Raw genomic sequence first — 24,796 nt, 5'->3', positions numbered from 1 at the left:
CTCCAGGAAACACCACTGCTTATCACTGTTAGTGAGTAAATTTTTGTGGATGGCTTTTGTGAGAACTTCTAGTGAGTACAAATAATCATAACAATTACGAAATTAAATCCATTTGATACGTTTTGGTGTTTTCATAAACAAGTCATCCAATTTGAAAGGAATTTGGAAGCATTTAAACTGAAAACTGTCAATTGAAAAGTAATAATTTACAAATTATAGACCAACGCCAAGTATTAAGATAATTGTTTGTTCCTAAATTGAAAAGAGACAGTATTTCAAGAACATAATCCGGAATTATTTTTTGATATAGCATTTACTGGTGGTGAAGTTAAATTGTCACTGGTCATATAGATATTCTGTTGGAGTGAAAAGAACTTGAATGCCTACTAGACACTGTCCTCGAGTGACAGGATTTTGTCAGGATAACCTGGCATGAGATACTTTTAGCTACAAGTAAACCCTGACTAAATATTCAAAATCACATATTTTTCGCGGCCCAAGTAAGATATCCTCGATATGGCTAACCCACACTGGCTATTACGGGGAATGGCAAACTTTCTTCAAGTAACAGCACGAAGCTGTTCACTCCACCAGACTAGATCAATTCTTGTCCCGGGCGTGGTAATAAGAAAGATATACTATAACATTCAATTGGGGAGAGGAAAACTATTTCTCAACTTCTTTACTAATTTTGTGTTTGAAAAATAAAGGAGAACTTTAATGTAATATTCGAATATCTATGTGTTTCATGTAAAAATCAAGTGTAAGTCCCAGGAATGAGGGCCATTGATTTCTGAAAACGTAAAGTAAAATAAAACAAAAATTGAGTTGAAAGAATACAAAACAAACAAAACAAGAGACCATATAAAAAAAATAAACAGACAACCTGTGCACTTTTTTATCTTCTAAAGCCGATACAAAATCCGGCTCTTCATTATTGCTTTCCTTGTTATCAGAAATCAGCGATGATGTCTGCAGTTTTTTTAAGAAATTTGTCTTCGAGAAAACTAATGAAACACCTCCACCTTTTTTCATAGCGGTTATCGGTACAGTGGACTCCATATTGGAAATCCCCTCCATTACGAAAGATTTACTTCCGGTTTTCTGTTTCATTAAGACGAGTTATTTGCTCTTGGATTTCCGGTGTAGAAATTTTGAGTAAAAAAATAAAGAAAGCGAAGACTAGAAAGGTCTTTCGCCCGCAATTATTGCTCCAGGCGAATATATAGTTCAGTAAATACTACTAAAAACTTTCAAATGTTATAGTAAACATCTATGCAATTTTATGGTTCAAGAATACTTCAAGCCACGTCCAAGCGACTTAACGTCCGATTGTAATTACGTCAGTTTGATTCGGCTATCCACAGACAGACGCCTTAAGTATTTTTTGTTATTTTATTTATATATATATATATATATAATTTTATCGCTTTCAAAATCATAAAATAATTTTACTACTATTTACATAATACCGCACTTTATATTCAAGAGAAAAAAAACTTTTAAAATTGTAATCGTGTTTATTGTGTACGTTAATTTTCGTTGACAATAACACGCAGGTGTCTCCTGCAGGCTGTATTAAATCGCATTTTTTGCGGTCCTTTGATTAAGTTCGGAAAAATCTTCAGTGTAATACTGAATCATGCCTCCTAAACACTATCTAAGCGAAACCATGGCTAATCTGGAGGGTGCAAAGAAAAAACGGCGTGTTATTACCATGGAAGATAAGCTAAAGGTTATAAACGAATATGAAAACGGTAAAGCTGTAAACGCCATAGCACGTCAACTGGGCTGGTCTCACTCAACTATAACTACAATTCTAAACAACCGAACCAAAATTGTGAAGGCCGTCAAAGAAGATACCCCGATGACGTCAACAATAATAACAAAGCAACGCGAGGCACTTGTCGCCGATGTGGAGAAGCTCCTCTTGATATGGATAGATGAAGAGCACCAAAAATATGTGACCCTAACTCAAACGATGGTCACGTCAAAAGCCCGGGCTCTCTTCAGGATGCTGAAGACTAATGCCGGACCCTGCTACAATGTCCAATTCAACGCCACCACTAAATGGTTTAAGCGTTTCAAAAAACGCAATTCCTTACAGAATATCATCATGAACGATGACGCAGTGAGTCCTGGTGTGTTGCCAGCTCAGAGCTTTCCAGAAGGATTTGATAATCTCATGGGAATGGAAGGCTATTATCCCCAACAAATGTTCAACAACATGAACGAGTCACTGCTATGCTGGAGGGATGAGCCCAGGCGACCCTTCGTTCCAAACAAAGACATGTCAAACGTGCCAAACCAACAATTACACCAACAACCGGATGGCCAGCAGCAACAGCAACAACAACAACAACAACAGCAGCAGCAACCACAACAACAACAACAGCAGCAACAACAGCAGCAGCAACAGCAGCAGCATCCGACTGGGGGACCAACCTTACCACCGAGAGTGCCCGAAGAACCCCCAAAAAGGAAATTTACAGAGAAAGGTCTTGCAGATATGTTTTCAACGTTTAACAGTGCACTGAAACAGGCTGAAGAAATGGATCCTGATGCCGAACGGGTTCTCCTAGTGAAGAGTAAAATATATGACGCAATCGCTTGCTATAAGGATAGTCGGATTTTCGAGGAAGAACCGAAGGATGCACATAAAACCCTTCAAGAAATCATCCGGAAAAAGACACCCCCTCTAAAAGATCCCAAGTTAGAGTCGGCGGATGTAGTAACGGTTGTATTAGATAAGGACAGTAAATGTACAGTTAAACTCCTCCCAATCGATCATATGTTACTCGACGAGCCTTCTAATTAGGCGAACATACAATTGAAACATTTTATGAAAAGTGAACGCTATCTATAAAACAGTGTTTTTAATACACTAAACATAGAATCTTATCCATTGAGACGGACCTACATTTCTTTTTCTTTAAAGTTGAATTATATAATAAAGGGTCCCTTTGCAAACAGTAACAATAAAGCAACGCCAAAGAAGGTCCAAAGAGGCTTACTGTCCTTGCAAGGACCTGAAAGCCAAAATGTCGGAGAACAGGTGGTGGGATCAAGTCGTTAAAAATGGAGGATAGTGTTGCAGAAATGCAATCAAGTTCAATAACCCAGACAGTTATCTCCCTTAAATCTGACTCTTCTATATCATATGTACGCTTTTGGTGCTTTTTTGCAATAATACAGCTCATGGCTAAAAGAAAGTGATATGAGATTTTCATTTTACGTTGTGCAGATTCAAATAGTAATAAGCACTTATTAATCTGATTTGAAGTGAAAACAACAAGCAGTTTTTATTATTTTTCAGATTTTTCTTTCTAGAAACTGAGTAGGTGCCAGTCATTTTGACGGTTATTTGAAAAGAATCTCTCAGCCACAACCTATGCACTATGAGGCGAAGCAGAATTTGTGGTCATGACCACAATGTCAACATTTTTTTACTGAAATCGCTGAATTATGAGTTGAAGCCAACTTTGAAGTTGCTATCCAGATACTGGTAGTTTTTGGATTATTTTGGGGGTTAATAAAAAATATGAGTAAATTCATGAGTTTTTCAAGTCTATCGTGTATTCTTGTGTTAAAATGTGACCCATCTAGTTCATTTCTGACTTATGAGCTTATAAGAACTTTGCCAAAGGTTTGAAATAAAAAAAATTTCTGTCACTTATCATAACCTTGGACCAGTCTTTTAGCGGTCAGGAGCAATATGGCAGTCTCAATCTTTATCTGGTCAGCTCAGCTATTTGGTGGTTGTCCTCTTGATTTTTTTCTTGAATGAAATTGTCTTTATATACTTTATTTACATCGCTAGAGATTGCCAGGAAACAAATCTCTTTTTTGTTTTATAACATTGTTGATGGATCTGTTAATAAGTTTCTTTCTTATATTTCTTTGTTTATCTTGAAATGTTACTCCAAAAGTAATTCTCAAAACTTTCATTTCAAAGACAATGAGTTTCTTCTCATGCTCTGCGAGTATCATACAAGTTTCACTTGGATAATCAGCAATAGGAACTATCAATGTAAATTTCTTTTTTTTTTTTTTTTTTTTTTTTAAACTCTTGTTCACCCCAAACAAGGCATATTGCAATTTGGACATAAGGGGCTACTAATTGGGACCACGCCTACAGGAGTACTATGTAGGGATTTGAGCAGCAAGATGTTTGTTCATGTTACATTTAAATTTCCATCCTGTGAAGTTACTGCAAGGATAGCTTTTAAATATTACATTGAAAAGACATTGAGTTTCCTTCTCATCATCAGCCAGTATTGTCCATATTTCACTTGAATTGGCAAGTCTTGATTTCAAAGACGTTAATATGTCCTTCCTGCTGCATATCATTTCCTGTAAACATCCAAATACAGAAGTTGCTATTCCTATTCTTCTGATAATGTCAGATGAATCTTGGGACATTTAAGCCAAAAAACACAAAATCTTTGTATTTTTCAATCATTTTGTTAAATACTGACATGTAATTTATCAGGATGATTGGAAAATATTATCATCATCATTTTTTTTTACAAAATTCCTCATTCTGCCCTTTTGTCACATTCTTTGTATAATTTTGTTCAGTATATTTTTTGAAATTCTTTTTTGTGAAATTTATTGTAATTATTATGCATGAATAAATATAACCCCGATTTGAATATGTCGAGTACACTTTAAAAGTGCAAAATTTTATTCACATTTTGCTGTTGATAGACTTACTTTAAATTTTGTTGCAAATTCAGATTATTAAAATTCTTGTAGGACTTCAAGTCACTTGCAGATAGAAACTATACATTATTTGGAGTGGATAAGAATTAAAAAAAAAAAATTTTAATTAATTCAATTAAATTTTTTTTTTTTTTTTTTTTTTTACACCCTTATCCACTCGAAACAATGTATATTGCTACGTGAAATGTAAGAGGCTACTAGTTGAGACCATGTCTACAGGGATACTATGTAGGGAGTTGAGTATCAAGCTGTTTGTTCACTTTATATTTAAATTTCTGTAGTCTAGCAGTTTATGGGAAGAAACTATTCGAACAGCAGACTTTCTGTCATCTACGAAGTTTGGCAGTGAAAGCGTGGGATTTTGCTACTTGTCAGGTTTATCGGGTGTTTTTACATCAACGAGCATAAGTGCTGGGAGTTTGCCAAAGTACATTCCATTAAAATATTAGTAAAATAAGCACAGGGATGCAAGTCTTAACTCCAGACTTCCTGCTCCATATCCATGGCATTGATATATCCATTCTGCTCTACATCTTCCAAATGCAAAAGTTATCCCTGTTCTTCTGCAAATCCTGGAACCACTGAACCAAGAAACATAAAATCTTTGGGGTTTTTTTTTTTGTTGTTTGTTTTTGTTTTTTACCATTTTGTTGTCTTTTAAGATATTTCCTTTAAGATTTTGTATTCACCTGTGTTCACTTTCATTTCTCATAAGATGGTTCAAGCTCAGGAGTAGAGACTTTCAACATCAAAGATAGTTGCAATAAGTGTGGTGTTATTTTGGAAACTTAAGAAAATATGAAAATCTTAAGTAAAACAATATTTATTTGCTTGTTTTCACTTTGATAGAATAATAATTAGAACAATTTTAGGAGCTTATTTGAAATTGCACTAAAAAAAAAAAATACAGGAAAATTTTTATGATGTATTCGTCATTGTTAAAAAATTATGTAAATTGATCAAGTATTCCTTTTTTTACTAAGAAAATCAAAATTTACAATTTTTAGCTATTTTTAATATTAAATTGTATCAATTACAAGGCTGATTTTGATCTAATAGGTTGAATCGAGTTGTCTCCCTTTTATTATTCAATATAGCCGGTCAAAATCCTCTCGCTTCATCATAAAATTTGATTCTTTTAGTAAAAAAAAAAAAGATACTTCGCCAATTTACATGATTTTTGGAATATAACATTATCATTCTGTGGTGAGTATGTACATCATGAAGGTTTTCTATATTTTGTTTTTTTTAATAAGTGGAATTTTAAATAAGCATCCTTTTTAGTTTGCACAACATAAAATTTGAATCTGACATTTGTTTTATCAGTGAAACAATATTTATTTTTTTCCTTTTTCTTTTCTTTTCCTTTTTATTTTGTCGTTTCTCTTTTTCCTTCCTTTTTCTTTTTTCTTTTCTTCATTTTAAAATTTAAAAATGAGTGTGATATGTACAAGAAAGATTTTGTCAAGTGACAACAATATGGAAGAAAAATGTATCTATTCTGACTAGTCGTTGAAATGAATGGCAGAAACAAAAGGAAGTTTAAAAATGTCAAATTAATGTATTCATGTTCAGAAATATTAACTCATAATATTAATTTCTTTGTCAACACATCATCTATTACTTATGTCTGGTCAATTTGATTATTTGCTATGTTTTTTTGGTCCCTATTTCACTAAATATTGAGAGATTTATATTTACCAAAAATAGTTTGAGAAAATATAAAACTAGAAATCATTCTAAGTAGGCTTCCCAAACAAAATTATTCTTTTTATATTTAAAAACTTTTAATGTTTATAGATGGGTCATTGCAAAATATGAAGAATATCAAATTTATTTTGGTAGCACCATTAGCCAATGAATTTTGACTGTTCCAAATTTGTTGGAAATTAGACAAATTTCTATCTCATTACTATTGGTACAGGAGCCAATTTTCACTGTGTATAATGAAAAATGCATGCTTTATACAAGTGAAGAAGTCTTAGAAATATGATGGCATCTTGTAGTAAATGAAAAATAATTATTAGGTCAAGCCAACCTTAGCATTGAACAAAATTCTATTATTTTGCTAAATAACGTACAAAATTTACATAGAAAAACACCTTTAATTGCTCAGATAAGATCATTTCAACAGCTAACACATTGAATCTTCATAATATGTATGATCCATAGTTTTGTATTGGTTGTCGAGGAAAGATGCTATATGCTGATTATTTAGTGCATGCATGCATGCAGCATCCCTGCTGTTTTAATAGCATTGGCGACCACGGCTCCCCAAATTGTAGAGCCATGGTAATCTCGGGAAGACAAGTAAAGATGGTAGTTTCCCGTCGCTTTCTGTCTTGATTTGGGGGTGTATCTTCCCCTGTGGTGAGTTAAACACGCCTCCAGATACAAACCTGGAAATTTCTACGATTCAGCGCGGTACATACAGTGCCTACACTTCCCAAATGGTTATTCCTCTGGTACTGACCAGGCTCATTGTTGCTTAACTTCGGTGATTAGGTGAGAACCAGTCAATGTGATTGTGCCGTAGATTATTTAGTACTTACCTGCAAAACAATGGAAGGTCCACATGTTAAGTTGCAGACTTAGAGGAATATCATGAAAAATAAAAAACTGAGAATAAATGTAATCAAAGTGATGATTATTGGTTGTAGCATTGGAAAGCTTCCGAAAAGAAGGAAGTTCTGATTAGTTTGAAGAGAGTTGAGTGCAATTATATTTTACTGTAGTACTTAGTGAGTACACCAGAAGTGGAATTACTAGTAGGTTGAGAGATGATAACCAATTTATATGCAAGGTAATGGAGATGGATGAAAGTGTTGAAAAAGCTTCCAAAAGGACGAAAGTTCTCCTGGTTATTTGACAGAGAGAGGGAGAGAGTTGAATATAATTACATTTTACTGTGGTACTTACTGAATACGCAAGAAATGCAGTGGAATTACTGGTAGGTTGAGAGATGATAACCAGTTCATATGCAAGAACAGCAAGATAATGGAGATAGATGAAAACTCAGATGTGGACAAAGAATATTTTAATGGTTCAGCCATGCATTGTGTGCTGCAACTCAGGAGAGTTATTCACAAAACAATTGTTTCAGAATCAATCCAAGATTGGCAAGCCCCATTCTCCCCAATGGTTTACTTCTGCTTGTGCAGCTGCCATTTGTCAAAGGCAGCATGCGTTCCACAGATTCAATCGACATAAGTCCAGCTCAAATAAACAGAAGTTTATAGAAGCTAGAAATAATTGTAAGAGAGTGATAAAGACAGCTAAGACAGATTACTCTGAAACCACCAGAAAATGCATCGAAGCACAGAAATTAGGAACCCGTGATTTTTGGAAAATCTACAACAGCGTAGTAAATAATGGACAGTCAACTATTCCCCCACTATCAAACAATCATGAGGTTGCTTGCACGGCAACTGACAAGGCTAATCTGCTTGCCAGTCAGTTTGCCTCAAACTCCACACTGAACTCGGTACACCACTCCCTCCCTGATTTTCCTCTGCGAACAGACGCCACACTAGACGATTTGAAAATAACCCCTTCTCAGGTACATGCTATTATAAAAAACCTAGACACCTCAAAAGCATGTGGACCAGATCTCATCCTGGCTGTGCTATTAAAAAAATGCTCTGCCGAGGTTGCTCCAGTTCTCTCCAAACTTTACAATAAATGCCTTAACGAATCTTGTTTTCCTGACTGCTGGAAAACCGCCTCTGTGGTACCAGTCTTCAAGAATTCTAGTGAAAGAACTGACCCACTAAATTATCGCCCCATTAGCCTCCCGCTTTTCGGCAAAATATTTGAGTCCTTAGTTAATCAAGCCCTAGTCCAGCACCTAACAGCTGCTAAACTCCTGACTGACAAACAATATGGATTCAGGCAAGCCTGTTCAACAGCAGATATCTTAACTGTAGTTTCTGAACGTATATACCGTTCATTAGACAAAACAGGGGAGGGCAGAGCGGTGGCCCTTGATATATCTAAGGCTTTTGACAGGGTATGGCACGATGGTCTTCTAAGGAAAATTAGATCATATGGAATCACTGGAAGAATTCATAATGTAATTAAATCCTTCTTAAGTAAGAAAAAAATCAAAGTTGTCCTCGACGGTCGTACATCTAAACAATATGACATAAATGCGGGAGTACCTCAGGGGTCTATCCTTGGACCTCTATTATTCCTGATATTCATAAATGACCTGCCTGATAAAATTGTTTCGGAGATGGGTATATTTGCCGATGACACCACTCTCTATAACAGATATGAGGGGAAAACAAATGAACACATATCCAAGGAAATGGCAGAAACACTAAAGGATGACCTCCAATCTGTAGTGGAATGGGGACAAAAACGGATGGTCACATTCAATGCTGCTAAGACTAAGCTTGTTTCCTTCAATAACTACAAGAAACCTTCTCTACCACCAATAGCAATGGCAAAGAACACATTGCCTGAAAGTACTTCTTTTAAACTCCTCGGGCTAACGTTTACAGGGAATATGAACTGGAATAGATACATTGAGAGCATTGCCAAGGCTCCCTCTACCGTGCTAGAAAACTACTTACGCCTGACAGTATCCTATATCTTTATAAGGCCACCATTCGCCCATGTATGGAGTACTGTTGTCACATGTGGGCTGGTGCATCTGCTGCTTGTCTCTCGCTCCTGGACAGGGTTCAAAAGAAAGTCGCCAACCTGATAGGTCCCGAACTGTCATCTAGGCTTCAGCCTCTGTCCCATCGACGAGATATTGCATCCCTCTGCCTGTTCTACAAATACTTTAATGGTGAATGCTCTGACGAACTGCAAACACTTGTACCTCCCCGACGTAACTACCCCCGACAAACCCAACAAGCTACTAAGTCTCATCCCTTTACAGTAGAGATCCCTAAGTGTAAGAAAGCCTTTTACTCCAATAGTTTCTTCCCCAGAACTGCGGGTCTTTGGAACTCCCTTCCGGGATTCTGCTTTCCCAACTGTACTGATATGCAGAAGTTCAAGTGTAATGTGAACAAACATCTTTCTACTCATCTCCCTTCATAATGACCCTGCTAATTGGGTCCCTGATAGTAGCCCCCTGCTTCAAAGTGGCACTGTGTCTTGTGTGGGGTGAAAATTGATTAAAAAAAAAAATTAAAAAAAATAAGACAGAACAAGAGGCCAGTTGAAGTCATGGTTACAAATCATCAAAGCTGACGTCAAACTCAGCTTACGTCCACAGATCTACAGTATTTGCCGCTGGTCCAAGTACTGTCTATCACTATCTTGGCCACTGTCAACCGTTTTGTATGATCTATGTTCATCTGGAATGCTGTATGTCCTATGGAAAGAGTTGGCTCAACTCATCCTGGGTAAATGTTGCTTCAAGTCAAGTCAAAGTATATTTGGATGACAAAGCTATTGAGGTTGTCCAAAAGTTTTGTTAGTGGATCCATTAGAACACTGGATGAAGCAGTTGCTAATATGATTGTAAGAATTAAGTGTGGATGGAGTAAGTTAAGGGAACTTTTATTATTGCTGTCAATTAAGTGAAAAGTCTATCAGGCATGCATACGCAGTGCGATGATATACGAAAGTGAAACCTTGGCAATAAGGGTTGAGGATATGTGTTGCATGGAGATAAATGATATCAGAATGATACAATTGATGTGTAATGTGAGTTTTAAAGACAAACTTAGTTCTGATAACCTCAGAAGAAGACTAGATTGAGAGTATTGGCAGATGTGTGCAGAAGAGTAGACTTAGATGGTATGACCACGTGGAAAGAATGGATGAGAGTAGATGTAGAACAGTTAAGGTAGCGTGTTCAGTTCACAGAGAAAGATTAAAAAAAAACATGAGGGGGGAACAGAAGTGATATAAAAATGAAGAGAAAAGAGATAAATAAAGACCTGGCCAGATAGGTTAGTTTGGAGGTTGATTTCTTAAACACGATCACCACATGCTAACATGTAAAATGGACGTTAAATTGAATATGATGATATACACATACATATATATATATATATATATATATATAAATAATATTTTTATTTATATAGACAAATATTACATAGTCGCTACACTGAACATGCTTATGCTTCAGACAATTGGTTGGTAAGGACGAAAAGTCCTCGGCAGGCGACATAATAAAGTTTGTGTACCACTGAAAGTGTCCGGTTCTCAAATGGGAGAATTGAAGAAATATATTTATTTTAATAAAAATAAAACGTTAAATTTAAAAGCGAGGGGTGAGGGGGGTGAGTTTAAGTGACATTTTTAGACTCCAGAATGAAAAAAAAAAAAATATATACACACACACACACACACACCACTTTTCATGTCAGAGGTTGTGTTTTCGAAGATAATTTAGTAGTTGGACACAAATTCCACATAATTCAATCAGCAGGACACTATCCGGGATAAGAATAATGAGAAACTCATTAGCAAAGTTTAAAAGCAAAGAAAGAAATGAAAGCTATTGATTTTATGTAATCCTTATTGCTATTGTGAATTCATGGTAAAACCAACAGAAAACAAGCCAAGACAGTTCAAAGGTCAGATTAAAACAGATCACCATCATCATCATCATCGTCATGAGATTTAAACTGACTTTTTTATAAACCCTTGTTGCCTTTTAAGGGACCACAATTAATTTTTCATTAATTTTTTTTGTTTTTTTAAATTTACTCCTGAAAGAAAAAAATATGTTGCTTCCAGAAGGTCCAGAGTTCTCTTTTAGGTTAGTAGACCTTCGGAAGTAGACGTTCCAATAGATGAAATCTGGAAAACAAAGATTTTTCCTTTGTGCCTCGTTCTATCTGTGTCTCTTTTTGTCAAAAGATATCGACCGCCTTGGTGGCCATGAGGTTATTTTCAGATCACAATTTTTTTTAAATGTAATACATTGCAGAAGTTGTTACATTTTCAAAATATCAGTGATCTTAACAACTTTTAGAAAATATCGAAATAATATTGAAATAATATCGAAATAATATCAAAATAATAAATTCCTAATCTATAAAGTGGATGCCATGACTTGAAATCAAGACATTTAGATCTTTAGTCTGACATCTATATCAACTGACCTATTTGGACTTTCTTATAAATAGAGCTTAAAACATTATCTTAACAAAATAATTATACTTCAGTGTGTTATAATATTTTATTTCTTATAATTAAAATATGAAATTTATGAATATTATTTTTTTTTTGTCTGTGTCTGATTTATGTGAAATGACCATTTTGGATTTTGACTTTCTAAAATTAATCTAAATTATTCTTTAAATTAAGATTTTTATAAAATTGTATTCGAAATTTTCTTTTTGTAATTGTTAATTTTCTGTAATTGTCACATTTAATTGTAATTTCTATTTACTAATAAATCTTTTATATTGGATAAATAAATGAGTTTATTTAAATAAAATATCCAAATAATATATAACCCTTTTCACTCCAAACAAGGTATATTGTCGCGGACATAAAGGGCTACTATTTTGGAGTGTTTCTAACAGGGGAGTGTGGGGAACTGAGTAGCGAGATGTCTGTCCACATTACAGTACAGTTATGGAAGCAGGAAAGAGAAAGAGAATTTCAAAATCTAGCAGTTTGAGAAAAGAAACTAGTAGAAGGGTTTCCAGCATCCAGGGGCCTCAAGAGTTAAGGGATGGAATTTTGTTGCTTGTTGGGTTAGTCGGGAGGGTGTATGTCCAGGGAGCACAAGTGCTATGAATTCACCAGAGTACATTCTATTAAAGTATTTGTAAAACAGCGAACTAAGTATTACAGTATCCATTAAATGCACAGTTAAGTATTAATTAGGATTAGTACTGATGTAATACTGCTGCATGCGCCAGGTAATACCAATTCATCTTGCTTGCAGGCGAAGGGTTAGGTGGGGTGTTTGACACAAGGTTTAAGACATTCCTTCTTTTCCCCAAAGTCTGGAATATGTTTTTATGGCTGATATGGTAGACAAAAAAGTAATTTCTCAGCAAAATAAAGTAGACATTGGCGCCCTGAAGTCTGAATAATATCCATGAAGATATCGGCAGTAGACCACATGTTTTATGTTAAAGTGACAGACCACCTTCTTGGTAATAAGGATTAATTTGAAAGTTGGCAAGACCTCCAGCATAGTTGATAATAAAGCTTCTTTGAAAAATAAAAGGGGGTTGGAGGGAGAGAAAGAAAAAAGAGAATTAAAGATAGATATAGTTTAAGAGAGAGAAAGAAAGAAAACAAGGAGGAAGACAATAAAAAGGAAAGTGTAATCTTCAAATGATAGAGGAGGAAATGCTAATCTCAAAGAGATGGTGGTCGGAATTTGGGTTCCATAAAAAAACATGTTTGGCAAGTGAAAAGAGAAGATTTGCTTGCTGGGCATCGAAGAGGACACACCTCAGCTTTTGGGCTAGATAACCTCCGCGAAAGAGCAAAGCTGAAAAACTCTTCTTCCTCTGAGCGAATAGCTGCCTAAACAAATCTAAGTGAAAACATCCTGCATCTTGAAACCATTCAAAACCCAAAGAATTAACTTTCCTTTGCACAAAGTTTACCTTGAAATATCTTATGAATAATTATTCTTGTTTATAAAATAATGATTGCTGAGTTATTGAATTGCTTTGATTTAAAAAACCCAGTTATGTACAGCGCCGACACCACAACCAGCCATTCACCAAAGCACATATGAGAAGAACTTAAACCACAGCATTTGACAACGAGTGACCAGCCAGCATACTAAAGGTATTCCCACATGGACTTGGGTTCATATGCATTTTGTGTGCTCTGAGCACCAGAGAGATAGTTCCAGTAACAAGTAAGTGTCTGATTACATTTTAAAGGGTCCATCACTAGATGAAGATAAAAGTGTAGCCATGGAGACTTAGGGTTAGCCGCTGCATTTAGGGACTGGAGACAGCCTTATTACACTGATTGCAGGATTGGCCAAACAAACCACCCCACCAGAGCATATGCCTATGTGTTTATAGGCTGACTTGGGTGCTGTGGTATATTTAATGCAAAAATAAGCACAAATTTAATCTTATTCAACCATCAGTTCATCTACCCCAGTGAACAACTTCCTCTCCATTGTTCTGCCGATAAACCCTATTTCCTTTAGTCTTTTGTCATACTTCTACTTTTCTTCCCCAACACCACTTGGGGAGGGGAGTGGTCAAATATCACACATTAACCTAGTGCTTAACTAATCTGATCCCTGCCATCCTCCCAAGGTTTGTGTTATATCATTATGGATTTCAGATGATGATATTTGATGACTGATTAATGCTCAAATTTGTGCGCTCTTTTATTTTCCAATATAGACCTTCTCTAAGTCTATGTGTGCAAGGACTTTTATCCCTTTGCTTTGGAGCTTGATCCACAACCTTCATGATCTTGTAATCTGTAGTGAAGTGGCGTGTTGCCAGATCTTTCTGCATGTTTAGAAATAAATGGAAATGCGAAGTTGCATAGCGGTTTCAATCTTACCCAAAGCCGGCCAGAGGCTTACTTGGCCAAAAACGTGGTGAGACAACAACTACGGATGAAAGTGATTGCTGAGGATACAGTCAGGAGATTCGAAGTTCCTATCCCATTACGGTTACCACCTGACGAAGGCCAGAGGAATAGTTGGCCAAAACATCGTGAAACAACAACTAATAAAGATGAGAATAAATAAATTAAGTCAAATGTCCTTCCCTACACCTTGGTGTAGTCACTAATGAAAAGGAAGCTTTTGGTCGCCATTGACTGTTTGTTGATAGGCTGGGAGACTAGGGTTTAATCCTCGGGTGAGTTATACCAAAGACTTCAAAGAAAAAAAATGGTATTTTATGCTCCCTTGCTAAATACTCAGCATTAAAAAGAGAGAATCAAGGACAAGTGGAGTAATCCTGGGAAGAAGTGGCGCTCCCCTATATCTCAGTGTAGAAACTAATGAAGTGGAAGCCTTTGAATATAGTCAACTACTTAGCTTAATGTTGTTTCGATATTATGCTGCAAAGAAGGTGGGTTCCCTCTATCGTGCAAGAAGATTACTCACACCTGAGAGTATCCTTTACCTTTACAAGACCATCATTTACCTCTGCATGGAGTATTGTTGCCACATCTGAGCTGGTGCATCTACCATTAGCCTCTCCCTCTTAGACAGGATCCAAGAAAGAGTTTTCAATCTAATAGGTCCAACTTTGTCAATTAAGCTCCAACCCCTGTCCCATCGCTGCAATGTTGCATTCCTGTGCCTTTTTTACAAATATTTTAATGGAATGTGATCTGATGAACTCGTTGCATTTGTGCCCCCTCACCATACATATCCCTGTCAAACCTGCTTAGCAATAAGATCTCACCCTTTCCATTGTTGAGATCCCTAAATGTCACAAAGTTTTCTACTCTAATAGTTTCTTCCCTCAAAGACTTGGAAATTCCCTTCCTGCTGCCTGCTTCCCTGACTATACTGATATGCAGAAGTTTAAATATAACATAAACCAACATCTTGTGAATCTTTCTTAAACATGGCCCCAAATAGTAGGCCATTACATCCAAGTGGCGATACGCCTTGTTGGAGGTGAACGTGAGTAAAAAGAAAGAAAAAATTTATTTTTTAGCTGAAAATTTAAAAAAAATTTTTTTTTTTTTTTTTTATTGCACTTTCACCCCCAAACAAGGCACGTTGCCACTTTGATGTAGGGGGCTACTATCAGGGACCTAATTTGCAGGGGTACTATGTAGGGAGTTGAGCAGCAAGATGTCTGTTTACATTACACTTGAACTTCTGCATGTCAGTACAGTTGGGGAAGCAGAAAACCGGAAGAGAATTCCAAAGTCCTGCAGTTCTGGGGAAGAAGCTATTAGAGTAAAAGGCTTTGTTACATCTAGGGATCTCAACTGTGTAGGGGTGGGACTTCGCTGCTTGTTAGGTTTGTCGGGGGTATTTTCGTCGAGGGGGTACGAGGGCTTGTAGTTCGTCAGAGCATCCACCATTAAAATACTTGTAAAACAGGTAGAAGGATGCAACATTATGTCGATGGGACAGGGGCTGAAGTTTAGATGACAGTTCGGGGCCTATTAGGTTGGCTACTCTCTTTTGGACCCTGTCCAGGAGCGAGAGACTAGTAGCAGATTGACCAGCCCAAATGTGACAGCAGTACTCCATACATGGGCGAATGGTGGCTTTGTAGAGGTACAGATACTTTAAGGCATAAGTAACTTTCTAGCACGATAGAGAGAGCCCACCTTCTTTGCAGCAGCCTTAACAATGATCTCGATGTATCTATTCCAACTCATGTTTCCTGTGAACGTTAAGCCAAGGAGCTTGAACGAAGTACTCTCAAGTAAAGTATCGCTAGCCATAGCTATTGGTGGTTGGTAAGGTTTCATGTAATTATTAAAGGAAACAAGCTTTGTCTTTGCAGCGTTGAATGTTACCATCCATTTCTGACCCCATTCCACTACAGACTGAAGGTCTTCCTCTAGGGTTTCAGCCATTACCTTAGATATGTGCTCATTAGTTTTCCCCACGTGCCTACTATAGAGCGTGGTGTCGTTGGCAAATATACCCATCTCAGAGACAATTTTATCAGGTAAGCCATTTATGAATATCAGAAATAACAAAGGTCTATCCTTATGAATATCAGAAATAACCAAGGTCGATCCTTGAGGCACACCCACATTTATATCAAATTTTTTGGACGTACGCCCATCGAGGACAACGTGGATTCTTCTCTCATTTAAGAAGGATCTAATTATGCTAAGCATTCGTCTATGTAATACTTTAGGATTTAATTTTCATCAGAAGACCATCATGCCATATCCTGTCAAAAGCCTTAGATATATCAAGGGCTATTGCCCTCCCCTCTCCTGCCTTATTCAGTGCTTGATATAAACGTTCAGAGATTACAATTAAAATATCTGCAGTAAAACAGGCTTGCCTAAATCCATATTGGTGGTCTGACAGAAGTTTAGCAGCTGTAAGGTGTTGGACTAGAGCTTGATTAATTAAGGACTCAAATATTTTGGCGAAAAGAGGGAGGAGGCTAATTGGGCGATAATTTAATGGGTCAGTTCTTTCGACAGAGTTTTTGTAAATTTGTACCACAAGCAGTTTTCCAGCAGATAGGAAAGCAAGATTTGTTAAGGCATTTGTTAAAGAGTTTAGAGAGAACAGGAGCGACCTCAGCGGAGCATTTTTTAATAGCACAGCCGAGATGAGGTCAGGTCCACATGCTTTTGAGGTGTCTAGGTATTTTTTATAATATCATGTACTTGGGAAGGTGTGATCTTCAGATCATCTAGCGTGGTTTCTGTCCGCAGAGGAAAATTAGGGAGAGAATGGCTTGCTGGGTCCACGGTAGAGTTTGAGGCAAACTGACGGGAAAGCATGTTAGCTTTCTCAGTTGCTGTGCAAACAACCTCATGATTGCTTGATAGTGGGGGTATTGGCGATTGCCCATTATTTATTTAAAATTGATGTATAATTTAAACTACTATTTTCATTTTAGTTATTTTCCTGCTTTGGATGATGCAACCACTGACTACAGGTACACTTTTTTGAACCCAAATATGAAAAGATAAACAATGTTTTTTTTTTTAGAGGCAGTGAACTTTAAATTAAAATAAATCACAGAAAAATAATTTTATTACACAATTATATGGTTTATTCCAAAGATTATTTTTGACATTAATAATTTAAATACAATTTCGAGCATATGTGGCTCACATGTATATGACGTAATCTTGAGTTTCAATTTTTTACAACTTTACACATTAAATTAGACTGTATTTCGACAATAAGATGTTAAATGTTGTCTTCCAAGTGGTCTACTGTGTCTGGTTTATCAGCATAGGCATGAGAATTTACATATCCTCAACGAAAATAATCTAATTGGATTAACTCGCATAAACGAGGTGGTAAATTGACAGGTCCATTTCGTGAAAGTATTTGATCAAATGTGTTCCTCTTAGTAAATTGATCATGGCATGTGGTGTCCTCCTGCAGAAACCACATGATGAATTGCTAAACCAAGCTGAACTTAAAATAACTTGATAGCTGCTAAATCAGCAATTTTTAAAAAAAATATTTGTTGATTTAAAGTTTGCGACCTCTCAAGAAAGCACACTACACAACTGAAAATTTCCAATGGCTATGCTGACCAGAATGTGAATATAACGACGAAGATGAGAATAGTTATCTGAATAATCCAAATGATTTGATTGGTTGAAAATTAAAATGCCATCATAAATAGGCAAAATGATTGGTCCACGTGAAATAAAATTAAATTGCAACATCATCATAATATTCGATTTATCTTCCATTTTACAGGTTAACGTGTTGAATGGCTTTCAGAAATTTCTTCCAAACTAACCTTTTTCTGGTCAGGTCTTTATCCGTTTTTCTCTCAAATCTATCATTATCGATTCAGGTTTTCATTAGCCTTCTTCTACCACCCGTATCTTATAGCTCAACTTTTTTTATATCTACCAACCCATTAAAACCATTATTCCTGAGTGATCCTGTCACTTATTAGTTTAATCAAAAAAAAAAAAAAATTAAACCAAAAGAAAACCTCTTTAATGTGACCAAAGCAACACATCTTTCAATTCTGTCCATAATTAATCTTCCTCTGAAATCATCCAATCTAAACCTTTCTTTAAGATTCACATGCAACATATCATTCTTATATTGTTTCTATCCATGCAACCTTCATTGCTCAGCTTTCATTTTCATACTTTATCATGCTGTATGCACTTGTCTGATAGATTCCTGCCTCGATCAAACATGATAATGCTCTGACAGTTTGTAAGAACAAAAATTTCTTGAAGTTACTTCATCCATTTCTAACTCTTGCAATCACACTAGCACCATTTCCTTCCTGTGTTCCAATGTAACAAAATTTCTGGACAACCTCACCATCCGAATATGCTTTTTACACATGCAAGTTCTCATCTCTTTCCTTCGTCTTCTTGCGCACAGACTGGTTTTCATTCCTCGACATGTAATTTCAGTTTTTGTATATCCAACATAAGCAGCAATCAATAATTTATATCATTCGGATTACTGTTCTCATCTTGGTTGTTAGTTTTACAATAATGTCGTATGATGATTTGGGAATCTTTATTTCAAACTTGGGAATCTGTATAGATTGTACAGTTAAAGCTATTAAGTTTCCAACTTTAAGAAGATGCAACTCAACAAGGTTAGAGGTTATATCAGCCAAAATGTTGTGGACATAACCAAAATATGAATAGAAATCCAAATGATTCAAATTGTTTTTTCTTGAGTAAGCAATTATTTGATTGGTTGAAAAATCAAGTGCTACTAGAAACAAAGGAGATAATTGGTCCATGTAAAAATTAAAAAAAAAAAAAATGTGGCAATATATTTTTAGATAATCGTTTTATTCAAAAAGAATTTACTGTTATTAATTTTTTATAAATCTAGGAAAAAAATATTTACAAGATATGAAATCATGAAAAAAAAAAAAAAAAAAAAATGGATAAACCTTAATCATTCTTAACCCTTTTCATACCATGTGACCTAAACTTTAGTAAAATTTCTAAATAAATATTCCAGTCTATTATATATATATTAGAATAAAAGAGAATTTGAAAATATGAGTATTATCAAATAAATTCCATTTTAAAAGAGATAATTTCTTACTCCCACAATTGGATTCCATGATTGCAGCTTCTAAGTTTTCAATTTTTACAGACTGTTGCATTTATTTGTTCATAACGTCTTTGTTTCCCTACTCTTGCAACTAGATTCCAAAACCCCAATTTCTAAGGTTTCAATTTTTATACTGTTTCAGAAATGTTTTACATTTTTACACTATTGGACTATTTATGTCCTCTGATGAGAAAAGTGTAATTTTTTAAAACTTTATTGAATAAGCAAGAACTTCTATATTATTCTCTCTCTTTGGACATTTGATATTGCAATAAATAATGTAAATTTTTAACTGTCATCAGTTCATTTTATATATATATATATATATATATATATATATATGTGTGTGTGTGTGTGTGTGTGTGTGTGTATGGGGGAGCCAAAAAGAATTAGAGAAATTCTTTAAAAGGAGACTATCGGAATAATACAAAGCTCAACAATTGAGGTGGAGCATATATAGTTTATATAGAAGAAAAAATATGACAATATAAAGATATATACTAATTAATATAATTTAATCATTCATTCAATTTTATGTTTTTATTTTAATTTATATTTTGTTTGATACTGCACTGTACTCCTGTGCTCTTTCTGACATATACCGACTTAACTTCTGTTCTCTATTTAAAGAAATCCCCCTCTATATTCATATCCCCAATTCCTTATGTTTATAAGAGCCCCTGTCTTTACTTCCTATCACTCCCTTCCCTTATCATTTCTCAATATTAAATGTACATCTCTACATAGCACATGCATTGAACTCATTCCCATAACCCATCATGACAAACCCCAACACTATCACATATCACATATCGATTATATGACATCCACACTTTCATCCTATATCGCATTAATTACTGTAGTTCTCGTCTTCCTCCCACCATATTAATTTACAATGTTTTCCCCTCTTCCTCTCACGCTCCATTATTTTATTCCTAATGTTAGACGTCACATTTCCAATATGCTACCTAGAACCTTCTCTCCTCTCCTGATGAGAAGAATTAAGTTTCGAAATACCATGGTATAAAAAACATATTCATCCTACACTCCTAATTGATGTAATTTCCCTACTGAATAAAATTTGTATGCATTAGTATACATCTTTATATTGCCGTTTTAAGAGCAAATAGTTAATAAAACATGTTAAAAAACACTTAAAAACATATTTAATTTGAAAAGGAAACACTAAATAAGTGGATAGAAGGAAAGTATTTCTTCGAAACTCTGCAGATTAAGGACTAAATGTTTTTAACTCTTTTTCAAAGTGTTTTTTAACATGTTTTATTAACTATTTGCTCTTATTATAAGCTCTATCTCCTATTTGGTTTTATCGAGCTTTTACATCTGGTTGAAATTACTTTATAAATATTAATTCTTTAATATTTATAATATACTTTAGTTTTACCATCTTGGATCATTTTGGTAAATTTAATTGTAATTATAATTATTATGTAATTATAATAATTTTGGTAAATTTAATTGTAATTATATATATATATATATATATAAAAATATAAAAAGTTATGCTTGAACTTTAATTCCATATATATATATATATATATATATATATATGGAATTAAAGTTCAAGCATAACTTTTTATGCTATTTTTTTAAGCATGCTATAATTTTATTGAACATAATGACTATATTATAAACTTCACACAAATCTAATTAAAAAAAAAGACATCTATTCCAAATTTTATTTTAATTATAGCAAATACATTTCATTTTGATAACATATTTCTTCATTGAATTGTTTGTTTTTTTTTTTCAAAAATGTAAACGTTTTTTATATAAATTGAATTGAAAGAAAAAGGCGAGAAGGTGAGGTAGGGTCGAGATCAATGAGTAAAACAAAAAATGTAAAATAAAGATTCCAGAGAAACAATGAGTAGAAATAACTACGGTTATGTAAAGGGAGATAACCCATACTTTTTTTAAGACACAAAAAGTAAAATTGTCTATGAAAAAAATGTAATAAAATTACATTGTATTGATTTGCAGCCAATGGACAATGTGCCACTTGTGTCAAAGGGTTCCCAACATCTAGTTTCACTAATGAATAAAATATCTGTAATATCAGGAATCTATTGTTGTTGTTTCTCATTCAAGGATGCAACTGAAAACAAAGCCCTATATCAAGATAAAACAATTTTCCAAAGAAATATTTTTGGGAGAGTTCAATGCTAATATCAAGTTTGTATCAATTTTATTTTATTTTTTCCAATAATATTATAAGGGTCTGTATTTGAGATGGACAGCCATGAAGAGCAAAGACATTTAACTTCTTTATTTAAAAAATATATCTGAGGAGATGTGTGTGTGTGTGCATCAATACAAATGAGTATGTTTTGTAAAAATTTAAAAGAATACAAATTGATTAACAATTTATTTAAAATAGTTAATTAAAAAGAAAACTGTAATGAATAAAATTGAAATTTAAAAATGCTATAAAAATATTTGTGAAAAAATAAAAATAAAAAAATAGATATGAATATTATTGATGGCGTTTTTTCCCCCGGTATCTTTCTAGTTAAAATTCTTTCTAGAAAGACGCCAAGTATTTACAAGGAAAACCATGTGAAGGTTGCCAACATCCTAAGTGAAAGTGTTTTTTATGAAACGAACAGGATTCGGACCTGGAACACTCAGGTTGTCAGTCCATGCCATTAACCATGTACCCATCATCACCTCCCTGTTCTTGCTGTTGGGGTTAGGGTTGGTGAATTTGAACAGCATCGCACTCTTATTTTTTCTGCTCCCAAGTTGATCTCTCAAAAAAGTAATTAAATTGATATTGTGCTTCACTAAACTTAACACATCTATAAGAACTTGTTGGATCTATGAGAAATTACATAATGAAATTATTTCTCTTACATCTCTGTCTAAATTGTCCTTTTTATGCTCATCGTCAATTTAATATATTATTTATGAGCGGTTGCTGTTGCTATCTTTTACAGAGGAGAGATCAAAGATATTTTCCCTTAATATTTTAAACATTTCCAATATATATATATATATATATATATATATATATATATAATGGTGTTAGGATTATTTCAGAACATTTTGGGCCGTCGAAATCGGAAAAAATGTGTGCCTATTTTCCAATGCAAAAAACGATTCCTTTAATCATTTTTTTTTTTTATTTGATTTTATTAAAAAATCTACTTCTGGAAGTAATAATAAAATAAATATTTATTGATTCAAACTTGCAGTAAAACTGAAATCTACAGCCCCCCCCCCCCATCCCACAAGTGTGTTTTTATGTTTGAGAAAATATATATACACATTTAAGATATGTTTTTATGGTAATTGGGACAAAATAACCATTTCATAGTTAAATATTCAGAGATTTACAAAGAATCTGAATCATTGATTTAGTCCGGAATCGGAAAAGATATTGGAATCATCCAATCACTAATATATAATTTAGCATATTTTATGCTGTAATGTAACTAAGATGGTTATGAACAAGTTATTATGAGGATGGGACCCTTGACTGTGAACTACAATTCTTGACATTCTGCTCTTTGTTAATAGTCTTTTGTTCTGGTTACTCTGTACATCATGATGGAAATGCCGAGGATGATAATAATCAAAACACAGTTAATCACAACCAAAGACCACGTGGCTTTCTCATACTGCACAGGACTCCTGAAACTGCATTTCTGGTCGCAAAAACACTGAGAAGCTTCTGTAAATAAAAAGTGTTTCTTTTATAAATTAAGATTCAACTTAATATTTCTATATGCTTACATAATAACATATGATCATAAAAACGTTCTTTTACTTACAGCATATCCTTATTTTATACGACAGTGAAAAATCTTTAGTAATAAAGGTGATTATTTAAGAATCGCTACATTACTAAACGACGAGATTGGATAAAGTATTTTAAAAATAAATTGTAGCAAAATATTAGGCATCACAAATAACATGGGACAGCAATAACACATGAAAATTAGTTAATCAGAGTCAAAGTTTTATTCGATAACTTAAATGCTGTTTAGGTCCAACTTTTAAAATCTAATCAACATAAATTTATAGATCTAAAGACAAAAGTTGTATAATAATAAATAATAATGTATTCGATTGAATAATATTATTAATAAAAGTAATAAAAATGCAATAATAATAATGTAATAGATTGTGTAATAAAATTAGGGTATGTTTTACTCTTCACAGTCCTTCGAAAAAGTGGTCAAAAAGCAAATATAAAACAAGTAAATGTTACCAAAGGCAAGATGTTACTCTTCTACCCAACTGGGTAGGTTGTTAGCGTTTTTACTTAATGTAAAATGTTTATTCGGCTCCAAAAACACGTTTTCAAAGGGCCACAAAAAAAAATGTCCGCATAACAAATACATTGTGGCTATTTTTCTTGTGGTCGCGTATCCTTTGAACTTGCTTGTTTTTCGAGCAGATTGAACATTTTACATTTTAGTAAAAACACTAAAAACCTACCCAGTTGAGTAGAAGAGTAACTTATCTTGCCTTTGGTAACATTTATTTGTTATATATTTAATTTTTTTACCACTTTTTCAAAAGACTGCAGACAGTAAAACATACCCTAAAATTATTGATAAAAATGCAATAATAATAATAATAATAATAAAAATGTAATAGATTTCTTAGTAATACTAATACATTAATAAAATTATGGATTTTTATTAATAAAATTATGGATTTTTATTAATAAAATTATGGATTTTTATTAATAAAATTATGGATTATTATTAATAAAATTATGGATTATTATTAATAAAATTATGGATTTTTATTAATAAAATTATGGATTTTTATTAATAAAATTATGGATTTTTATTAATAAAATTATGGATTATTATTAATAAAATTATGGATTTTTATTAATAAAATTATTGATTTTTATTAATAAAATTATGGATTTTTATTAATAAAATGCAATAATAAAAACGCAATACGTCAGAGATTCTTAATAAAATAATGTTGTAGAAATAGCAATACATTACTTTTCATAATTGTGGGGAAGTAATCTGCCCAGAACTCATATTGTTGTTGGCGGAAACCATGTTCGACTTTTGAATGGTTTGATATGAGCAAGTGACTTTGATTGTACAAGTGGAATTCTGGCCAAATCAGGTCTTTTAATTGCGGCATGTCATGGCGCCAAGGAGTGGGATTCCTAAATAATAAAATGAATAAAAAATAGTTAAAAAATCATTTGCTATGTCAGCATGCATGGAGTAAGTTCAGAGAAATTTCGCCATTGTTAACAATCATAGTGTTACCTCCATTAACAATCATAGTGTTACCTCCATTAACAATCATAGTGTTACCTTCATTAACAATCATAGTGCTACCTTCATTAACAATCATAGTGTTACCTTCATTAACAATCACAGTGTTACCTTTGTTGAACAAGGGAAGAGT

At 33.9% G+C, this 24,796-nt stretch overlaps 2 protein-coding genes across 3 annotated transcripts in view; both read right to left on the bottom strand.

The window, feature by feature from the left end:
* LOC145243864 (G-patch domain and KOW motifs-containing protein-like) overlaps positions 1 to 1,111 on the bottom strand; it is an 86,626-nt gene extending 85,515 nt beyond the window's left edge. Inside the window, exon 1 of one of the 2 annotated variants that reach the window (XR_013862966.1) lies at positions 887 to 1,111. Coding sequence is in view for 1 of the 2 variants with exons in the window: in XM_080106933.1 (XP_079963059.1) it covers positions 887 to 1,080 (194 nt within the window). In the remaining variant the exon portion in view is untranslated. The remainder of the gene's footprint in view (positions 1 to 886) is intronic. The other variant, XM_080106933.1, reaches the window with a different exon arrangement.
* A 21,405-nt stretch (positions 1,112 to 22,516) lies between these two features.
* Positions 22,517 to 24,796, bottom strand: part of LOC145243863 (cholinesterase-like) — a 66,741-nt gene continuing 64,461 nt past the window's right edge. Inside the window, exons 10-11 of the mRNA XM_080106932.1 lie at positions 24,376 to 24,548; positions 22,517 to 23,078 (exon numbers count right to left, since the gene is read on the bottom strand). Coding sequence (XP_079963058.1) covers positions 22,918 to 23,078; positions 24,376 to 24,548 — 334 coding nt within the window. The 3' untranslated portion in view covers positions 22,517 to 22,917. The remainder of the gene's footprint in view (positions 23,079 to 24,375; positions 24,549 to 24,796) is intronic.

The sequence above is a fragment of the Euprymna scolopes genome, chromosome 22 (assembly GCF_053919585.1).
Source record: "Euprymna scolopes isolate OS-2025 chromosome 22, ASM5391958v1, whole genome shotgun sequence".
Classification (NCBI taxonomy): domain Eukaryota; kingdom Metazoa; phylum Mollusca; class Cephalopoda; order Sepiida; family Sepiolidae; genus Euprymna; species Euprymna scolopes.
This window is presented reverse-complemented; position numbering and strand designations above follow the sequence as displayed.